We start from the raw sequence: 14,598 nt of genomic DNA on the forward strand, positions 1-14,598 counted from the left end.
ATGAAGAAATGATCTGTTAAAGTCCTTTATAACAAAAATTGGTGTGAGCTTTTTCCAACTTTCATACATTTTCCAGAAATAAATTTAGCCCTCTCAAGCTTAAACAGCGTCACTTTGGTCATGATTTTAATCAGTGTGGGCTCATCATGTAAGATCTTCTACCTCTTAGCTTAAATGTGTCTTTCTGCAGTGTAACAGTTAAAATACTATTTTAGCTTCTTTACTCTACAAAGCAACCGCAAAAGTCCTGCAAGTCAGCCAAATACTCACTGAATTATTAACATGTGACTGCTGCCGCATTTAGTGTTCAGAGGGGTGACACTTATTTCTGATGAGCAGTGTTTTTTAATTATTGTATGATGTGATTGGAGTAAAACTGACTAACATACAATAATAACAATAAGGTTACATGGTATTACTTAATGCTAGTGTTACTAAGTATGCATGGAAATGTGTTAAATACCCCTTTGCTCCATTAATGCCTGAAATGTCCAATCCTTAATATTAAGATAATATAATTTTTCATTTTGTTGCTGAATTTGTTACTTGTGTAATTATCTGTAATTAAATTAAGATGCCATTAGAGCCGCTGGCCTGTCTGTCTCTGTATCCTTTCCATCTGAATTGTTTCTCATACCTCTCATCTCTTTTTGTATCTACCCCTTCCTCCTCCTCCTGTTTCTTGTCTTCCCAATCCGTATCCACCCTGTCCCGTATTTCTCCTCTTTCTCTCTCTTACAGTTGTCCTAAGCTGGAGGACCTGCCGCCAGAGCAATGGAGCCACTCTACAGTAAGAAACGCCCTCAAGGAGTTACTCAAAGACATGAATCAGAGCTCTCTGGCTAAAGAATGTCCTTTATCACAGGTGCTGAAGCCCAATCTGCTTACTTAAAAAAAAAACAAAAAAAAATCGAAAAAAAGCCCAACCACTTCCCTCTTACTACCATACAAGCAAACACTCCTATCTCCATCACTCCGTCATTTATCCTTCACTTATCAAATGCCCTGAGTTTGATCTAGTGAGAAAAAGAATCGGCATAGAAAATCCAAATCAATAGCTATTGTCATTTTTTGCTGCATGATTTTTTTTTCTTTTACCACCCACAACACACACACAGACTCATATGCAGTGGCAGCCAAAAAGGCAGAGGTGTTGTTGAACGTATGGTTATTGTTAGATAAACATTGGCCCAAACCCAGAATGATCTGGATTGTTTTGTTCTTTTTCTCATTTAGTTCATTCTCAACATTTCACTGTGTTAGGCTGGAGACGTGAATGCTCACGTGTCTGGTGTTACTTTTTTTTGTCAGCTGGGAGGCTGGGTAGAAAGCACTAGCGCAGATATTGTATTAACAGGCAGTGGAGTCAGTATATCATAGAGGCAGCCCTGAGTGAATGGAATGAAATGGCAGTATATTACAGCAGCCAATAATGTGTGTGTATGTTACAGTGCAAGGAGCTATACGTGTGCCAGTGTATTTGATCGAAATATAATATATAAATATATAACATATATGTGAGTTTGTATTTTGCACGTATGTATTTAGATCCAAGCATATGCGTAGGTGCTTTCAGAATGAAGCCAGCTCCCCTCCTAGGCCACCGTATGGTCACCTGGAGACCCTCATTTGCTCTGTGTGTGTCTGTGTATGTATGTGTGTATGTGAGAGAGCAAGCAAATGCTCTCAGTGTGTGTGTTTGTGTGTTTAGCCGGGCATAAGCAGTGCGCTGATGATGTAAAGAGTCCCTGGGTGGCGTTCAGGCGGAGCCCAGCCTGGTCTGGTAATCACCCTGTTTACGGTCCATATGTGAAGACGGCTCAGAAGAGAGCACACGCTAGCTCCAAGGATTTAACACACAGGCACACACACTCTTTGACATATTTGCTATATTCGCACACACCAGCCTCAAATGAAATGGAAGAACTAGCTTTCCTGCATTGTATTTTAGTGCCATGTTTGGACTCTTGTTCTAAATTAAATGGCAATAAAAGGGTCAGATATTTACTGAGATGTAGTCAGCCATTGTAGATTTGCGCTAGCATCAACAACAACTTAAAAGTACTCATTGAGTATCTTGGCATCTTTGCTATGTTGCTGCTTCATAATCTGATGATCTACACGTATCTGCCTTGTTGAAACATGGCTGCTATGAGCGTGTTTGACATCTGTTACTCTGTGGGGGGGATGCTTGTGGCCTGCTGCACCCGTAGAGTGGTGGTTTTGCTCCTCCTAAACCCAACTGCATCATGAGTCTGGGTGTCATATCTTGGTGGCATCCACGCACAGGCTGCCTGCCTTGTGAGCAGTGATGTCATCTTTTCTGACTTGACCAAAAAAAACCCTGAAATGAATGGGAGGGGAAAAAGGGGTATTGTGGGAGGGAACAGAAGATTGGCACTTTTCAGGATTAGTGTTTCCTTGATATTCTCCTTCGTAATCCCAGGCTGAAAAGGGAGGTTAACGGATGAGAGGGAATCACAGCAAGTGAGTAAAAGAGAATTAGCTCACCTCTAAACAGGGAAAGAGAGAGAGAGAGGGGAGGGACGGGGAAGTAGCACAGGGAAGGGAGGGCAGTGGGGGGTTATTTTGTGAAATGCTTCTTTTGTGCGGGGCCTTGTCAAACATTTAGTTTCATTCTTTTGTAGCGGGGAGTCATGCTCTGTGTGTTTGGCCTGCAAATGGCATGAGGAAACTGAGAGAGAATGTATTCAATCATACCTATTGTGATTGTACTCGGATTGAAACAGATTCTGACCAGCACACATAGGTTCACCAGCTAAAAGCTCAAAGAATGAAATGAAACTTCTGATCCTGCCTCAATCGCCTCAATCAGGCTTGTTATATTTTTTCTGAGATTTCTCCCAAGCTTAGCAACCCATGCCCATGTTTGCATGTTCTCGGAAACTATGGCAACAAACGAGATTGTCCCCCCATCCTCCCCCCTCACCCTGCTCTTTTCCATTGCCACCACCACCTCGTCTTGCCCACCCCCTGCTCACTCTCACTGGGCGGCCCCTGATGCACCAGCTGCTGCGTTGTGTAGCAGCAAATAGTCATCAAAATGCCATCTTTGCAGGCCTTCACCACCTTGGCTGCCACAGGCACAACCTGGTTGCCAGTGCATGTATGTGTGCATGAAGGTGTGCTTGTGTGAGTGAGTGAGAGAGAAGAGAGAGGTGGGGTCGTCCCAGTTGAGGTGGATATGTGCCATAATTGAGCGCTGTTAGATGTTGGCGAGAGACAAGGCACAGTGTTGCAAATGGGATGCGCTTTTCCCCAGCTCATTCAAGACATCAGGCTAAGGTGTGTGTGTGTGTTTAATTGTGTATGTGCAGGAGCGTTAATGTGTCGGTGCGAGTGCTTGTCTGCAGGGGTTGTGAATGTCAGGGTTTGCCAGTGTGTGTGTGTACCACACACCAATGCTGGCAGCTGGGTGCCTACAGTACCTGCCTGCTGTACTGCTATTTTCCTACACAGACACACACACACTCTCGCTCACTTGCTCTCTCTCTCTTTCATTCTCTTCATTCTCTTCCTGTCTCCCATGTTGGGGAGTGCAGTAGATGTTGGGGACCGATAGTAGCCCAGTGCCACTTCCTGGTCTTGCTGATAAGCTCTCTGTGCTGCAGATGGCTATCACTTAAAGGGTCCACACACATGCTCATGCACACACACAAACTTGTACACAGTGGTACACACATGCAGCCATGCTACCTGTTGACAAGCCCCAGCTTAGCCCTCCTGCTGGCACAGCAGTAGCGGCAGAGGCTCTGGTTATCTGCTTGATTTCACTTAGTGTGTATGCATGTGTGTGTGACAGAACAGTGGGGAGAGAAATGGAGAATAGGTGTGTGTGTGTATTGTTTCGTTCACACATACATGCAGGGCCCCCTGTGAGAGGTAGAGTGATGTATTGAGGGAGAGGGCTGATTAATGAGGAGCGTTTATTAGAACATCTGTGTCAAAGATGGCGGAGTGAGAGTGAGAGAGAAAGGCACACCATCTTCTGCAGGCCTCTTGTTTGTTGCCTGGAGCTGCCTTAGCCCAGATATACTGTAAATAAAACATGGCAGGCTGGAGGAGAGGAGTTCATTATCTCTCCTTAAAGGAGAATTCTTCTTACTCTAAATATATTTTAGATGGATCCGGCTTGGGAGCTGGCTACTAGAACTGGGTTAAACTGTGTGTTGTCAAATATTATTTCCAAATAAAAAGAAAAGAAAAGAAGAAAAGTCATTCTGGTTTTGACAAAGTATAAATAAAAAAAAAGTTAAAAATGTTGAATTTATGTTTTCTTAATAATACAATATCTAAATAAGGGACCTGCTCATGCATGAATGTACGCCCTTTAAAAAAGTATTGACTTCTTAACCCTAAAATGAACTCCATCAAGGTTTTCATTGAATCAAGCCTTTTCAGTATATCTGTAAAAGGGCTGCTTTGTTATACTGTGCAAAGTCCAAATGCAGACCTCTTCACCCTCCTGTTTTTCATCATGACGCCACGATGCACCACAGCATGCTGGCACAAATTCACAGCCAGCTGGAGTCACCAATGTGACTTGCTGCGGCACCATGTATTCGCCACAAAAAAAGACAAACAGCTACGTTTTGGTACAGGAACGATTTGACTCCACCTGGTGCGCACAGGTACGGTCAGAGTATGCGATGATTAGTGCTTGGTGTCTTTTGTAACAAATAAATGATCTCTCTCCCTCAATGTTTAATTGCTTTTATTCCCCTGTCTTTGCTGAATTTTAATATTGTTGCACCAAGATTTGGCTGGCAGAGTCAGCTTTTATAAACTCTTGTTGTGTGGGCTTATTGGCCCCAAACATCCAATTGTTCATGCTGTAATTCTTTAGAGGAGGGGAGATTGGTGTTTAGTTCAACCTCTGGCTGTTCCTCTTTGAGATCCATTTACTGCGTTTGTGCCTCTTGTAAAATTTTGGTGTCAATGTGCACAGTGTAAACATGAGGTCAGGAGATCAGAGTTTGACTAACCTTTCTAAATTGTGACCCTTTGTTGGTGCAGAGCAGTTGCAGACAGAGAAGCACCCTTTAGCAGTTCATTTTATGCTGCTCCACCAGAAGGTTCCCCCACCATCCTCCAAGCGCATATATTATAGAAAATGATAAAGATGGCATACCTATAATTTGAAAACAGATGGTTTGGTTCTTTTGAATATTTATAACAATCAAAAACAATTTCTCCTGCACCAACCTTGCTATTCACCCGGAGGCCGGCAAGGTGTTAAAACATTCATTTTAATGAAACTAGATGGAGAGGGAAAAAAACAGCTCTTTGTTTTTCTCAGGCAGAAGACGGTTGAAGTAAATGTTGAGAGGGCAGAGAGCCGCCTGTATAGGGAGAAATGGGAGCGCACGTGCGTCGCAGAACGACATGCTTGGCGCGACCCCCGATCTGCTTGAAGTTGTTGTCTTTAACAGATTGTATAAATAACGAGCTGGGAAATAAAAGAGGTTTATCTGTTTACATCGACCAACTCCCCAGGTGCTGATACTCAATAAGCTACTGTCTCCTTTCTTTTTGAAGGTAAATATCTCTCCTGCCGCTAGCTCTTGATGTCAACAGATGTAGAAGTCAGTTGACCTTATAATTTATCCACCCACCCATGTTCAGACAAACTCAGCGGCATTTGATAAAACAGAACAGATAAGGCCTTGTTTGCTGTTTTCCCTGTAGAAGAAAGGATCCCAAATTTCTGCATGTCTGATACTTTTCAGTTGGCTTTTCTGTTTAGTGCAATACAGTCCCTGCATTTTGTTTGTTTTGACAAGCTACAGTGTTACTGCATGTTTCACAAGCTTTAATATTATGTCTGCATTTTCCACAATGAGAATCTAAAGTCTCTCTCTCGCTCTCTCTCTCTCTCCCTCTCTCTCAATCAATCTCTCTCTTTCAGAGTATGATTTCCTCCATTGTGAACAGCACTTACTATGCAAATGTGTCGGCGGCAAAGTGTCAGGAATTTGGGCGCTGGTATAAACATTTCAAGAAGACAAAAGATATGATGGGTAAGCAAAATGGAGGGGCGCAAAGTATGGCGCTCACACTTTTGTCTCTTTGCACACACACACACACACACACACACACACACACACACACACACACTAGTCACCATTACAATATGTTCTCTAACCAGCCATCTCTTCCTGCTGTTGCATAAAGCACAAATACATTTATATCCTATTATCTAATATTTCAAGATTACTCCGATTCAGCACAGTGTTATCTTTGATTTATCCGTTATTGGTTTAACCCTCCGAACCCCAAACCCCACTAGCAAAATTTTAGTTTATGATTTCTTAAAAAAAAAAAATGCTGGTTATGTTAAATATGTATAGCATTTTTTTCCATTATTAGTTGTCACTTGTAGGCAGTTGGAAAATTGTGTCACATAGTGTATGTTTCCATTTAAATACATAAACAATACTTATAAACAGAATTATCATTATTATTATCTCTTTGTGTTATACAGCACAAAAACTGGCTTGAATTCTTTCTACTTGTGACTTCATAATTGAACAATGAGCTCACACTACAGAAAAAGTTACAAGGGTGGTAAACAATCAGTTTGGGGTTCAGAGGGTTAACAAACTCAAATACAACAGTCAGACTAAGACCTCTTACTTATTTTTTGTTGTGTGTAACACTTTAGTTTCCCTTAAACAAAAGGCACCGATGACTTCAACCAGCCAACGCCTAGTCTAAAATTCAATTAGATTTTCTTATCTACCCTCTACCAACACATGCTTTATATGAACTGAAAAATTCCCCTTTGACCCACCAGGAAATGAGGTTATGTAATACCAGTAGGACCCAAGTTGGAGATAGAATTCCGATATATAGTGGTATGTTTTCTGATTAAGCAGAACACCACTCCAGTTGTGAGACTAATAAAGTGGTGTGATGTTGAGATATTAGCTTCAGCAATCTGTTGAACATAATCTCTTTTTGCCAGTGTGCTGCTGCTTGCAGTGATGACAGATGAGATATTATATCAAAATGTTTTCACAGCCACCATGCAAATAGCATGTTGTGATCATATCTTATCTGATGTTTTTTTCTACTTCTGTAAAGTAACAACTTACACTGGGAACATTGTATACTTTAGACCCTCTGTACTTGTGAATTCTCTTGCATACTCCTACACATTTTCTGTCACTATTGTTTTTATCTGGTTTAATGTTCCTCAAAAGTGGAGCTGCTGCAGCTGCCAGCGTGGCCTTAGTGATGCTGATGTTTGAAATGTCATATTTTTCCTTAGCTGGAGTGGGAGAGACAAACTGTAGAAACAGCTTTAACCCTGTGTTTCTTTCTTCACAACTCTGTGTTTGTGTGTCTGTGTATGTGACTGTGTTTGTGTGTGTACACACAGGCATGCGCCAACCCTCCCAGCTGGAGGGCTACCTAGGGACGTGTGTCCTCCGTGAGAGCCCGCGTGCCAATGCACTAGGTATGTTGCAACATGGGTACACACACAAACACACATATAAACACGTGTCCATGGGAAACTTAATATATAACAACGACATGTTAACTCTGACCCTACACAGGCTTCTGAACTGACTTTTGTCACCATAATGTGACAGATGTGCAGTCAGGAGACATTCATAGCTGTATTTGTTTCCTTAGACTAAGATGAATGCTTGTAGTTATGGTTTGAAACTATAGAGACGCCTGGATATTTCTGCAACTTTGAAATGAAACATGTGTTTGAAACCTTTATCTACTTATTCTTGATGAAGAAGAAGCAGCCATAATATTTTCTCTCTGGTTATATCAAGTCCTGATAAGAACCTACAAAAACCACGTGTGTAGGTACACAGAGGCACTGATAACATCTGAGGATGTGTTTACACTCATTTGACAGAAACTCTAGTGCCCACGTGTCATAGTAGCCAGATATCAGATAAAAAACCTTGGCACAGGAGCCTTGAGGTGCCCACCATACGCCTGTGGCAACTCACCCAACCTCAGTATTCATGATAGGCCAGCCACAAATGACAGGAAGAACAAGCTCTGGTGAAATGCCAGGTACAAAGGCTGAAAGACAGAGAGCAGCAGGGCCACTTGTTTGTGCTTTGGCATTGGTGTCTTTTGTGACTCCACATTTACTTTAGCAAACTGCACTTAGCAGTTTAAGCCTGAAGTCGAGGGAAACAAGTACCTGGTCTCAGGTGCTGGCAGGTGACTCTGCCTCTCTGTCAGCTTAAGTGTTGATGTTGGCTGCCGGCAAGTGTGGTGTGGCTTCTCTTAACGTGGCCCTGCTAGTGCGGGAAAGCCAACACAGGAGCGAGAGTTGGGTCAGTGTCTCCCTCTTTTAATTCTTTCTCTCACTCTCAGTCACCAACACACACTCCCTCACTCCCACAGCCCACATCCCATTCCCATTGTGTGTTTAATCCGGGGCTCTTTTGTGGCAGGATTCCACACAAGGACTCCTGCTTCTGTGGCAGCCTTTTTCTCCCAGGGCCTGCCATGCTCTTCTGTCACCCCTTCTTTTTTCAATTTGCATGGAAATGCCTCTGTGTGCCTGTGTGTTTGTGTGCTTGTGAGTATGCCCCCCAGCAGTCTGTGTGAGCAAGCATATGCGCACACATACACACACACATTCACATATGAGTGAATAGGCACGCCATACCATCAGAGCAGGGAATGCCGGGGATTATGGAAGAGATGTGATTATTACCAAGATTTTTTTTGTTTTGCACCCCCCCTCCACTACATCATTTGTTTTCAACAAACACTCAATAGACCCGTCATGGCCCGGTGTTTTTGTACTTGATGACAGTTAAGAAACAGGCAGCTCAAACACACAATTATTGTGGGTATTTTTGGAAAACATCCATGCACTTAATCTTTCATCTGCTGAAAAATTCAGCTTGTGGAAGAACCCCCCCCCCCCACCACCCCCTTCTTCTGGCTTAACAGCAATTTACGCTTTTCACAATCTCATACGCTGCTTTTCTGTGGGATGTGGAGGCCGCAGCACACTTCCGAGGTGTTAATGTTGCCATCCGTATGAATTCTTAAATACTGCCCCCTCACTCACTCAGCATAGTACATGCAAAAAGCCTTAGCATATGTGAATTCCTCAAAGAGAGCTGGTAACCTGAAAACATTCAGCTGCTCCAGCGTCGTTGTGGGTAGTACTTTGAATGTTAAATCATTGTTTTCATCCTTTAAGCGCATAATTTAGACCTGCCTTAAAATATTCCTCAGCAGCCATTATGGACTTAAAGTTTTCCAAAGCCTGAGCTGCTGCAAAAACCTCCAAGAGGCCATTAAATTATGGCAAACAGTGAACAAGATGGTTTTTATGGTTACACATCATGTCCTCCATTGTACTCTCCCGTCTCTGATCACTGCTCCCAACATTTATATTTAAACTGTCCTCCCCTAAAAATGTCATATTGGCTAGCTTGTGTTCCTTATTTTAGAATTAAGGATGCAAAGACAGAATCAGATTTATCAGTATTGCTTCTGCCTTTGTGGATACACACAAACACACACACACACAAATCCTGTACCTACACACACGCTCCACTGTCTTTCCAAGATTTTTTTTTCACATGATGAGGCCACGGACATTCTGAACTTAATTTTGAAGGCATGGGTTGTGGAAGACACAGGTCAAACACAATGAAGCTCTTTTATCTGAGTTTCCATCTTTTTTTAACCAGTTGTTGCCGGACCAGCTATGTCAGATGCAGTCAGTGAGGGAGAGGCCTGTGAAGGGCACTGGTTAGAGGAAAGACACTCTTCTCTCTTTCTGTTAGCAGTTTAGTTTTCTTAAAATGTTCTGTGTAAAAATGCGTTCCCTCCTACAGAAAGTAAGCCAGAACAGACTCACTTCAGGCAAAAGTTTGATGTGCAGCAGACAGGCCTGTCTTTTCCTCCTCTGTTTTGTTTGTTCCTAAATTTTAAATGAATAATTTGTACATTTTTCTGTCTTCTTCTTCACCAAGCAGAAATGGACGGCCTCTCTGACCTGTCCCCACCCGGCTCAAACCACAATCACAATCATCTGGGTTTCTCCCAGCAGCAGCAGCCCATTCCCGGCAGCACAGCAGAGCAGACTCCCTCTTCGCCAGTGCCGCCACTGCCCCATGCCCCTCCGCCACACGGTAGCCAAACAGGAGGACGGCAACCCCAACTCCCTGGTCTGCACCACCCAGGCTTGGTGTCCACTCCTATCAGCCCCCAGCTGGTCAACCAGCAGCTAGTGATGGCACAGATCCTCAACCAGCAGTATGCAGTGAACCGGCTGCTGGCACAGCAGTCCCTGTCACAGCAGTACCTCAACCATCCGCCTGTCAATCGCAGTTCCCACACCAAGCCTCCAGAGCCACAGGTGGCGTCAAACACAGAGGTGTCCTCTGAAATTTACCAGTGGGTGAGGGACGAGCTGAAGCGGGGCGGTATCTCACAGGCAGTCTTCGCCCGTGTGGCCTTCAACAGAACGCAGGTGAGGACAAAAACAAAAGGAGTTTTCCAGTTGTTCCTTAAATCAAGAGAAAGAAGCAAGTTAAATAATAATGCAGATCAATGCAATGATCCCTATCGTGAACGTATCAAGTTTTTAAATAATTTAGCTTATATTATATTAATGACCAGCTTTAAAACTGCACTGTGGTAGAAAGCACACAGTAATAGCAGTAATAATTGTGTCTCTTATTAGGGCATTGTTATGCCCCTTTTGACCCACAATTAATAAAACACTAGGGTACAAACTTTGGCTTCAAAAAATAAATTATCCCCATTTAAAGAATTACATCACACTAAGGAAGCCATGAAACACTTTTGCTCAGAAAAGTTCACTGTCTTATACACTGCAGTTATCTAGTACCTACTGCTGTAGTTTGAAGACTTGGCAGGCTGCCCGTGTGACAGACCGTGCTTCGGTCATGGCAGCCGTTCTCTCCCTGCCAAAATATGTGGTTTCACTTCATAGCCGGACATACCCACACACATGCAGATGGCAGTGTTACTGTCTTAAGACCTACTGTGACAACAGCCCTCATTACTACTCCATATGCTTTGAAGTTGCTCTGTATAAAAAAAGGACACACTGATTAGACTCTTTAGATTAGTATTAGAACATAGTGCAAAAAGTCTTAATGTGTATGTTTTTACTCACTAGACAGACAGTGGTGTTTTTGTGCAGATTGGCAAGCTCCCACACAAACACGCAGTCTTATCTGTAGCTGAAGGGGAATGAGGAATTAACCCATTGCACTGTTGGAGAGGTTGCCTTTGGAAGATTATTTATTAGATTTGTGTTTTATCCACAAGCTTATGTTAATATTAGAGGGTGGAGGTGGGGTGATGAGTAGCAACATGAAGGGGCAGAGAGGGGAGGAGCTGAGACTTTTTTTTTCTGGGGAGGAAACTGATTGCACAAAGAGATAGGCAGCGAGGGTTGATGGCAAAAAACGATAAGCATGCAAATAATGAAGAATGTAGACACAGGCAGACAGTACAAACATAAAAACTAATCTCTCCTAAAAAAGTCATATACATCTGATTTTGTTCGCACTTGTCTGTATGCCATAGACTTTTTAATACTCATAAAACAGCACCACTAATCACACGCTGCAGCTCTGATCATTAGCTGAAAAAGTAAATACATAAAAAAGCATGAGCATGTTTCCCCATTACTTTGTTTTATTACCAAATCACACCTATTTATGGTGCGAGAAGTGGAGCGATGGTTTGCACAGTGTGTGGCCAGCGCTGATGAAAAGGCCCAATCACACGCCTCTGATAATGGAGTCATTGCCGTCTCATAATGATGGAATTGAGCGCCATTGAAAAGTAAACAGAGGATACGCTGATTGCCCGCTCAACAAGATGTTTCAGGCGAGTCAATGCACTTATCCGCAGTGCTTGAAGAACATGTCCAAGATATGCAGAATACCAAAGGCCTCGCAGAACTTTTAGTAAAGTTAGTTTGTCATCAATAAATGATCAGTGATGAAGTGTGCTGGAACAATATAAGAGAGAAGGTTTTTAAAATTTGTGGAGATATTATATTAGAACCTACAGAGTGGCTGAAAATATGAGGCAGTGAAACAGTGGAAAGAAACGTAGCTGCGATCCAACAGCTTGCAGTCCTTAAAAGAAGGGGTCCCTAAAAGGCAATACTAGTTTACAGCTTAAGTGGAAGCACATCACAACTCCACTGTCATAGAGTCTCCGGTTACTCTTCTCTGCCTCATTTAAAAAATGCTTAAGTATGATTTTTGTACTTGTTGTCCACTTTTAATGTGTAGGGCTTACTTTCTGAGATTCTCCGTAAGGAGGAAGACCCCAAGACAGCGTCCCAGTCATTGCTGGTCAACCTACGTGCCATGCAGAACTTCCTGCAGCTACCAGAATCTGAGCGCGACCGCATCTATCAGGAGGAGAGAGAACGCAGCCTCACGGCAGCCTCTGCGATGGGCTCGGCTCCACTCATCAGCACCCCGCCCAGCCGACCTGTGCAGGTATCACATATCTCAGTGTGTTTAGCATGTCATGAGTAATCAAACTGATATTTATTACCACATTAAAAGAAAAAAACTACAATTCCTGGATAAAACTTGGATCAGTGTGTAATATTCCATTCATTTATATTTGATAATTTGTCCATGAAGTGCTTTTCTCGCTGAAATCAGGCATTACATTGATAAATACATTGGAAAGAGCAGAAATAGAAAGAAGACATACAATGCATTAAAGGATGGATACTTTATATATGATAGAAAATCCTATTTTAAGAACACTTTATCTACATCTAACAGTTGCACAAAATTAACCATCTTATCAGAAGATTCAGTAAAGACAGACGAAAACCATTTGCACTCAGCACAGTTTTATAGGCTCTCCCTGGACTTGTGACAACAGTTGCACTGTTTACATAGAGGACTTTATATTGCAATGAGCACACACTGACTGAACATGTGACAAGAGAAAGAAACTGCGGGTTAAAGGTTGAAGCATAAAATAAGAAGTTAAACAAATGTTGTTGTGCTTTTTGTTTCCCATTCAAAGTATTTAGTCTGTTTAGGATAAAAGGCTCCTAATGCAAATTGCATATTTGTACTATATACTACACCTGATGCACTCATTAGCGCCCTCTGCTTCACATGTGATACAGCAAGAATATGTGCTCCACCCTGACACCCTGGTTTTGTTGTACACCTCACAGTCCCCTCTATTGTATCAGGCTGCAACCAGCCTGGGTATACATGGAATAAACAGAAGCCGATTCATTCTGGCACACTGAAGAACATACTTTACATTCTTCCTGCATGTAAATGAGATCTGCTTCTTCACCACACAGGTGAGAATGGTGCACAAATGATGGATAATTTTTTGTGCTAATTTTGACCTTTCCCCATGCATAAGGCAGCATTAACAGCCTTCCCATTTCAAAAAATAAACGACATGCTCTGTGAAAGATCAAACATCGTTAATTCATAGCCCTTTTTCAAAATCGCTGCATACCACAGCACAACTTGGTACCCTTCACCACAAATCAGTGTCCCTCATTTCAAAGATCCGTGGCAACTTTCTACCACTTAAGCCCATTTGAGGTGCGGTCAGCTGCATCTGGGAGGTGAGAGGGGCACACAAAGGTTTCCTCTGTCCTGTCCTCAGTGAAGATTTGGCTTTTATTTAGGTGAGGAGTTGAGTAAAGACAGAAGCACAGGCCCACCCGTCTCTAAAATCGAGCCTCCTACAGGAACCACGCAGCATGACTGCAGTTACTGTCCGTACAAAGCTGAATAGAAAGAGTTGTCTTCTGAAGCACTGGAGCTGAACCTGAGCACGGCCAGTTTGCAGTTCACAGCTTTACAATGGGAGTAAGAGATTGGCCTTTTACATGAGGAATTATTGAAGTGAAGCTAGAAGGAAAGTGGTTAAATAACCTGCTGGTTGTGTTTTCAGTAGTGCCTCTGAAGCTGTGACTGGGATTTGGAGCTTTTTGGGTTTTCAGTCTTATTGCTTTTACTCTTCAAGCAGTTTTGACTCGTAGGCTCATTTTTAACCCCAATACATAGTCCTGCACCTCCATGGGAACAGGGCAGTCATAGTTTGAAGAGACAACTCAAACATGCCTTTGTGCTGAACAGTCAGATCGACTTTACAAAGATGTGAATATACTGGAATTAGTGTGTACAGAATTCTTCCAACTGTCTATGTGCATTACTAATAATGAGGAAAAAAGGGAGCTCTACATACAGATATTTAACTATTTACATTTTTGCAGCCTAATCTGAGTTTCAGTTTACTCGAGAGGAATGCAGGCTGCAAACCCACCAGTGAGTTTTAAAGGTTACCACCTTTTATCATGTCTGAAACTGCCTTATAGAGCTGCAGCAAACATAACAATACAAAAAGATATGTAAGGTGAACAATAAAAGCCAATGACACACCAAAAGAAAACCCACAGCCTGTGGTTTGTGATTTTTATTTTCACATCGGTACATCAGTACAACTTCTGGAGGCTAATAAACTCCACCTGTATGACTTAAAGCCGTTGACATTTATCATATACTAGACCTGCTCCTACGCAATGCA

At 42.5% G+C, this 14,598-nt stretch overlaps 1 protein-coding gene across 4 annotated transcripts in view; it reads left to right on the forward strand.

Annotated features, from left to right (window-relative positions):
• Positions 1-14,598, forward strand: part of satb1b (SATB homeobox 1b) — a 49,334-nt gene that overhangs the window by 16,395 nt on the left and 18,341 nt on the right. For 2 of the 4 annotated variants that reach the window (XM_028425602.1, XM_028425603.1), the window contains exons 5-9: positions 742-865; positions 5,930-6,041; positions 7,406-7,483; positions 9,999-10,498; positions 12,306-12,518. In XM_028425602.1, coding sequence (XP_028281403.1) covers positions 742-865; positions 5,930-6,041; positions 7,406-7,483; positions 9,999-10,498; positions 12,306-12,518 — 1,027 coding nt within the window. The remainder of the gene's footprint in view (positions 1-741; positions 866-5,929; positions 6,042-7,405; positions 7,484-9,998; positions 10,499-12,305; positions 12,519-14,598) is intronic. The other 2 variants (XM_028425604.1, XM_028425605.1) reach the window with 2 other exon arrangements.

Source organism: Parambassis ranga, chromosome 16, assembly GCF_900634625.1.
Source record: "Parambassis ranga chromosome 16, fParRan2.1, whole genome shotgun sequence".
Taxonomy (NCBI): Eukaryota; Metazoa; Chordata; class Actinopteri; family Ambassidae; genus Parambassis; species Parambassis ranga.